We start from the raw sequence: 7,686 nt of genomic DNA, 5'->3' as shown, positions 1-7,686 counted from the left end.
TCACCTTTTGGAAAGTGATGATTGATGACAACAAAGAATTAGGATCACAAATGAATAAAGAAGACAAAAGTTCGAAAAAGAAAAGTAGAGGGGCCAATTGTGACAAGTAGTTAATTCCTTTGTCATGGTTTATATGTATTATAGTGAATAAAAACTCCTTTTATGTAGAAAGTTGTGCAATTCAAAGGATCCCACCTCATAACTTGTTGAACACAAATGAAGTAAGAAGCCATTGTCTTCTCCTATTGAATTCTCTCTTCTTTTGTCTGTTTCAAGAAGTTGTTGACAGCAAACGTCGATAATAACAGAGATAACTAAAGATCTTTATCGAGTCTATAAATACTGAAAAGAGAGCAAAATACAGAGCCAACCATGGTTAGCCCGAGAATGATCACATTCTTCCTCTTCTTAACCATCATGCATCATGGTGAATCGGTCTCTACTGTACCGGTATCAAAACCTCACGGTTTGGAATCCTCATCCACCGGAGGTTTGCTTCAAGATAATGGGGTTCGGGCCGCTTATTGGCCTTCATTTACTGGATATCCTGCTTCTTCCATTGACACGTCATATTTCTCTCATGTTTACTACGCGTTCGTTCTGCCGTCTCCCACAACTTACGAATTAGACATCACGTCCTATGATGTTGACAAGCTACTTGAGTTTACAAACGCAACGGGTGGTTGGAATCCGCCTGCGAAGACTGTGTTATCCATTGGCGGCGGCGGAGGTGGTTCTTTACCTGAAACCTTCTCTCAAATGGCTAGCCAAGAGTATTCCCGTGCTAGTTTTATCAATTCAACCATTAAAGTAGCTCGAGATTACGAATTTGACGGGATCGACCTTGATTGGGAGCTTCCATCAAATGAATCTGATATGTCGAACCTTGGTTTGTTGTTTAGGGAATGGCGTGAGGCACTCGAATACGAAGCCAACGAGACCGTAAGACCCCGCCTCATTTTGACTTCAGCCATCTATTATGCCTCGATCATTTCCTTTGATGGTCCACCTCGATCATACCCAATCCAAGCCATAAGTCAATATGTCGATTGGATTAGTCCAATGTGTTTTGGTTATCATGGCAATTGGGAAAATTTCACGGGATCGCATTCGGCATTATACGACCCGTCCACGAATCTCAGCACAGATTTCGGTATCGGGTCTTGGATTCGAGCAGGTGTGCCTCCCGAAAAGATTGTCATGGGGCTAGCAGCCTATGGACCGACATGGTCATTGCAGAACCCGAATGCCAACACCATTGGAGCCGCGACAACAGGCACGGGCCCTGGAGGCGGCATATTAGTCTACTCTCAAGTTATTGATTTCAACCAGGCCAACAACGCAACAGTTGTGTTCGACAACATAAGCATTTCCTATTATTCGTATTCAGGAGATTCGTGGATCTCATACGATGATGTTGGATCAATTGAATCGAAGGTCCATTATGCACGAGCTCGAACCCTAGCCGGGTATTTCTTTTGGGCGCTAGGCCAAGACTCGGATTGGGTTATTTCGAGTGCAGCTTCACAAGCATGGTCAAACTGATATTTCTTTAATATGTTCTATCTACACAACATTGCAATGAAAAAGTACCCCTTGTGACAAAATCTCTGAACCCCATTAAATTACTGCCCAAAAGAGCCCTTGATAATTCTGACCTGCAGGGTTCCATAGCACGAATCTATGATACCCTGCAAGAAATATAAACAAAAGAAGTAGCAAACATATTCCGGTTTTAAATGATTAAAGAGGAGAACTTACAATATATTGATTCTAGATGAATATAACAAATGTATCGAGTATGAAAAAAGGTACATAAGATATCATTTTCGCTCTTTTGAACTCGATCACCAGAGCCTAAGTATGGCGATGAGTCGAGTAAACCACAATTTATACACACACGAAGCCATCCAAGACCAAAACTGGCAGTCGGGTAGACAGAGTTTACGTGAAAGAATGAAAAAAGATCGATAACGACTCACTAGATCTTGGAAAAAAGCCGACTTTTAGATGATGGTGTACCTGTCCGCCACGGGTTCGAGCTGAATTTCCATTCTTTCAGAAGAAAGCGATTCTTTCTCTCTGTGATTCCCGTTTGAGCTCAAAAGATCAGCATCCTCATCTTCGCCATTGCCCAAAACCCAATTGCTTCTTGTTATTATCGCTCGCCTACGCTTTTGTTCAACATACTCCAAGTATAAAACGGTGAGAGCACCTAGCGATACCCAAACAATCAAAGCCCACATTAATCCAATAGTGTTTTCGTCATCATATCTTTCGCCTAAATGCTTCATTCCACTAATAAGAGCAGCAATGCCGACAAAAATGGCGGATCGGCCAATGTAAGCGTGCACGTATTCCCAAATAACCCGTCTGGATGACGGGTCATCGTTAACAGGCTTTTTAGGTCTCAGGTACGCGTTAACAGGCTGTATGCAGCCCATGAGTATGGTTAAGATTCCGAATTTAACATGTAATGACTCAAGATGGAACCCACGAAGCTCAGCAACAGCAAAAACGATTCCAAGAAACGTGATTGCTAACCCCGAGTATTGCGAGTAGACATGAATCTTGAACCATACGTCACCGCTCAGATGTTTCGTGTATCGAGCCGCCAAAATCCCGCCCGGAAGTAACATACCCCAGGCTAGAAACATCATGAATCCGTGAGCGGCTAACACGGGCCGCAAATCCTCCTCAGCCTCGGCTGAACCGCGAATGAGTGAAACACGGACCGGTTTATTGCTTTTAACGGAATGCATGTTGCTTTGGCTCAAGTGGTCAGATGACCATTTAGCCCCCATGGCCCAGATGACTTTGAGCGGAGTCGTGGGTTCGATGATATTGTTGCATTCTTGCCGTTCTTTCCTGTTGCAATTGGGATCCAATGGCCGAGTGAATTCTAGAGTGATGACTCCGTTTTCTGATTTGCATCGGACATATGTCAGATTTTCATTGGTTGGGTGCAGACTTTGGGCATTCATCCCGTCGATCCAATACGTGTTAACCCTTCCCGTACCATTAACATCGACCCATCCAACATAAGCGAAACTGTTCTCCATTTCAGACCCGAACCCAATTGCAAGATACCCGCTTTTCTTCTCGGCACGAGCTGCAATAGATATCGACTTGTCTGATAGTGTCCAAAAGAAATTAACCTGTTGATCGTCCAAAAGAACGCTATTTTTATACATATCGTTCAAACCACCATCGACCACTTGAACCTTCCAACCCATCTTTTGAGTGTAAACCGACTGATAGTAGACTTGATCAGGAGTATTTCGGTCTGGTGCCCATGTTAACTCATTGGGACTGGACTGCACCCCTTGAGCCGCTGGTCCACCAGCATAAACTGTCTCGGACCCATTTCTCATGGTTGCATTCCCGCCAAGCGGGTCAGAAGTAACGTAAAAAGCTACGTCATGACCAGCTTGTATAGAGAATGTCACTGGGACCCCTCTTTCGACCCGCAAAAGAGGTGATTCTTTCTTGTTAATATACAGAACCTTTGAAGGGTTTGGAGGGTTTGGGTAATGCAAAGATGGACCGGATGTAACAACGAGCGGTTCTTTTTTGTCGGCAATCACGACATCTTGATCCTCCTTATTTTCTGCATCGAGTGGCCCGTAACAATCGTTAACACTCTCGGAAACATTAATGTGCACGTGGCCAAAAGTCTTGCCATGATTTTGTGGAAGATAATAAGGTCGAAGGGAATCGGGTGGCTTTATCAAACCTAAAGCCCATATGCAGGTCCGTTTCTCCGTCACATTCACATCCCAATCGTACTTCTTGTCTAAAGATTTCAATGGCCTCTGATAACGAATGAACGAAACTCCATCTTTCCGGTGCCCATAAACTAATCGTGTATTGTTCACCGAGTCATCCGAAACATCATACATGGTATCTGGACACACACCCTCAAATCGTTCATCTTGATTCTTGATACATTCACTATATTTGGTGATATAATAATCATCTGCAAATGGCACACCCTCTTCGGTAAAACCGGCCACCGCAACATCAGCATTAAGCATATGATCGTGTTCCCTATTCGGTTCCGTCCACCCAAACGCCATATAATTCTGAATCCCAATCGCACCTTCTAAACCGATATCGATCACATTATCTTCCTCCCTCAATGTCCATCTTAATCTGTATGTATCCGTTAACACCTTACAGTTTTCAAACATAGTAGGCTCCCCATCGATCTTAATACTAGAATTCCCTTTAGTAATATTACTAGGGTTAGAAGATGGGGTAGGAGCCGATGGTTCTTGTGAATTTCTCAACACGACATGCCCAAAATCTGATGCCATGGATGTATCCCAAACAGAAACAACTTTAATCTTATCCCAACTAACATTTTGCATCAAATTAACTTTAAAACTATCGTTTCTATAAGTTGTGGTGTTCAATTTATCATCAGATATAACGAACCCAGATGTTAAATTCTCATAATCATCACCAACAGCACCCCACCAATGAACATGAGAACTCCCTGGAAGCATATCAAATTCGCTAACCCTAAAAGAACAATCATTGATTATACTAAAAGATCCTCTTACCTGATGTTGAACCATAACAAACTGGGTAGTGAAATTAAGTAAAGAAGTGTTGGTTTGGGGGCAATTTTGAGCATAAACTGGATCAGATTCGGAGAACCCAAATAGGTATACGAGAAACCATAATGAGATTAGCAAAGAAGATCGTGAGATCACCATTAAACTGATGAAAAATGTGAGATCTGATCTGGGTATTTGTTTGTTTGAAATGGGTGCTAAAGACTTTAGAGAGAAAAACGGTGACTTACCAGTTTTGATCGCCGGAGAAGGGGGATGTGGAAGGCGGCCGTCAAGTCTTGGAGAGAGAATCAAAAATGGGAGGAAGACTTTTCTAGTTTCCTGGTAAATGCTCTGTTTTGCTTCAGGTGAATTGTTTACTTTTGGCCCTTATAAAATGTAGTTTTACGAATATGGTCCCTTTAAATATGAAATTGTATGCTATGACACCCCCTTCCATCATCTTTTGAGATGGAGGATTCTATGGCATGTGTTTCTTTTCTTACTTTATTTTGTCAAACTTTGAAAATATTTTTATGTCAATTTAGGTCCCTGCAGTATGCCTTGATTTTTGATTTAGTCCTTAAAACGAATTTACATAAGTCGTCATTGTAATAGTATTTTACATAGCAGATAGGTCTCTCGAGTTAACAGTGTTAATTTAAGGTGTGCTAGTCCCCTCATGTGCCTCCTCGTATGAGGAGTAGTTTAGTCATTTTACCCGTCTTCCTCTTCACCTCCTCCTCCTCCTCTGTCACACCAAAGAACATGCATCATTACTCATGACTGACCACCACCCTTCACAACCACCTCCCAAGGGTTGAAGAACATTAAAAGTTTTCAAGCATTCATAATTGAAACCCATCCACTAGGAAAAAGAATCGAAGAACAAAACCTGTAATTCTTTTACAACACAAACTCAAAAAACTAAAATCAAATTGGATCAAAAGCAATGATAACCTACTGAAAATCATCTTTTTATTAGATAGAAATGCAAAATGGAATACAAACTCAAAAGCAAACGCTAAATTCAAAAAACCTAAAAAAACAAATTCAAGTCTTTGGAGGGATGGTGGTGGTGTTATCGTTTTCATCATAGTGGTAATGGTCAGAGTTTGAACGAGAGAGAAACACAAGGGGGCTCGGGTTCCAATGGACTAGAGAAGGAATAAGTTTAGGGTTTCAGTTTCAAAGATCTCCACTTTAAAGTCTCCAAATCATGTTAAGCATCGGTTTCAAATATTTTGGCTTCAAAGAACCTCACACCAATGTGTAGGATCAGTTTCGTTGGAGGTTGGAATCGAGGGTGGGGACATGGTTCACTATAGAACTTGAGGGAGTGGAGTTCGTCGGAGAAAATAAGCAGAGGGGAAGGGTTCATAAATTTGCATTTTGGGGTTTTCACAATGACACAAATCCTTATTTTGGTTTTTTATAAAAATGGAGAAAGTGTAAAATGACTAAATCGATACATTGTTATTGTAATTGTGTGCTAATAAACAATACAAAGGAATTGACATGTCAGGACGTTTACACCTGCCCGTAATAAAATAGTTAAAAGAACTATTAAAAAGTTCATCGAATTAACAATTGTTCGTCTTATATAAACGCATTATAATATGTTTTTATAACGAAGTTCTATGTTTGTGAAATATTAAATTATTAGACGAAATTGAGCAACTTAATATATATATATATATATATATATGACTCAAAGTAAATACTAAAACTTTTAGTGGAAATTCTATAAGAAAAGTAGTAGTTGTAATTTATACAATAATTTAAGTATAACATTAAAAATCAAAATAAAACAGTTGCTAAAAGAAAAGCGAAATTGTTTAAAATAGTCAAAGATTATATAAGTAATACTTTTGCAACTTGCATAACTTAATTTTTTTCAATATAATATTTAAGAAAATTTAGACAATACGTAAATTGTATAAATGCTACTTATGTAATGTCTACATGGACAATCTATGTGGTACACACTCCTCAAGTAGCACTTACGCAAGTCTACTTTTTCTTCAAATCATACTGAAAAAATGGTTGTGGAAGTTACATAAGTGTCACTTGTATAATCTCGGCTATTTCAATTAATAACTTAAAAATGTAGCTATACAGTGAGAAGTCAGATTGACTGTTTTGAACAATTTCCGTATAAAAAATGATGGAGTCACATATATTTGAGTAAAGTTCTGTTTTGATTTCTAATGTTTGTATATTTCAACAGATTTCATCTCTAAATTGTTTTAACGGTTTTGATCCCTTGTGTTTGTCCATTTTCAACAAATATTCTACCGTTAACCTTTTCAGTTAAATCCAATTAAATGAGAGGTATTTTAACTATTTTACCTTTTCCACATAATTTTCTCTTAAAATTAAAAAAATAACATATTATATAGTATAGTAACCTTTTCCATATGTGAAGGTGTGAAGTCCCGTCCCTACCCTGAAAGCGAACAGAGAATAACTTAGACATGCAATTCACCTACACTTTTAAAAATGTTCCCCACTACAATCTTTATTAACTATTTTATAAATTATTTTATATACATTCTAATTATTTTTAGGGGCCGTTTACCAATTTTTTTGGTTAAGTGCTGATTCAGGTAAGAGGTCTGACTGTGATAAGAGGTCTGACTGGATTAAGTGCAAATTGTATTTTCTTGTTTACCAAACATTTTGTGTTAAGTGCTGATTGAGTAAAAAAGGCCATTATATCCTTTTTTTTTTTGGAATAAGTATTAATTGAAAATTATTGTATTATTTAAACCCAATTATATTTGAATAAAATTAAAAGAAACTGGCCCATATCAGCCCAAATACATTTAAGCCCAATTATATTAATCTATATGTATTTCTTTTCCACTCAAAACCCTCAAAACCCTATTTCTCTCAACCTGAAACTTCCCTTATTTTCTCTCCCACATCCAGACCGACCGCCGTCGCCGCCTCCCGTCGACGCCTTCCGTCGCCGCCCTTCTGTCGCCGCCCTCCCGACGCCTCCCTCCCTTCTCCGCCCTCCAGTTGCCTCCCTCCCGTCGCCGCCCTCCAGTCGCTCCCTCCAGTCGCCTCCCTCCCGTCGCCGCCCTCCAGTCGCTCCCTCCAGTCGCCTCCCTCCCGT

The 7,686-nt window shown here is 39.8% G+C and overlaps 2 protein-coding genes across 2 annotated transcripts; one reads left to right on the top strand and one right to left on the bottom strand.

The window, feature by feature from the left end:
• Positions 1–315: 315 nt before the first annotated feature.
• Positions 316–1,545, top strand: LOC112527512 (class V chitinase-like). The gene has a single exon (XM_025138197.1). It carries the CDS (start codon positions 373–375, stop codon positions 1,543–1,545), a length of 1,173 nt encoding a protein of 390 aa, XP_024993965.1. The 5' UTR covers positions 316–372.
• Positions 1,546–1,739: 194 nt separating this feature from the next.
• On the bottom strand, positions 1,740–4,841 carry LOC112528811 (cytochrome b561, DM13 and DOMON domain-containing protein At5g54830). The gene has a single exon (XM_025139898.1). The coding sequence runs from the start codon at positions 4,722–4,724 to the stop codon at positions 2,007–2,009; it is 2,718 nt and encodes a 905-aa protein (XP_024995666.1). The 5' UTR covers positions 4,725–4,841; the 3' UTR covers positions 1,740–2,006.
• Positions 4,842–7,686: the final 2,845 nt, after the last annotated feature.

The sequence above is a fragment of the Cynara cardunculus genome, assembly GCF_001531365.2.
Source record: "Cynara cardunculus var. scolymus isolate 2C chromosome LG 15, CcrdV1, whole genome shotgun sequence".
Lineage (NCBI taxonomy): Eukaryota > Viridiplantae > Streptophyta > Magnoliopsida > Asterales > Asteraceae > Cynara > Cynara cardunculus.
This window is presented reverse-complemented; position numbering and strand designations above follow the sequence as displayed.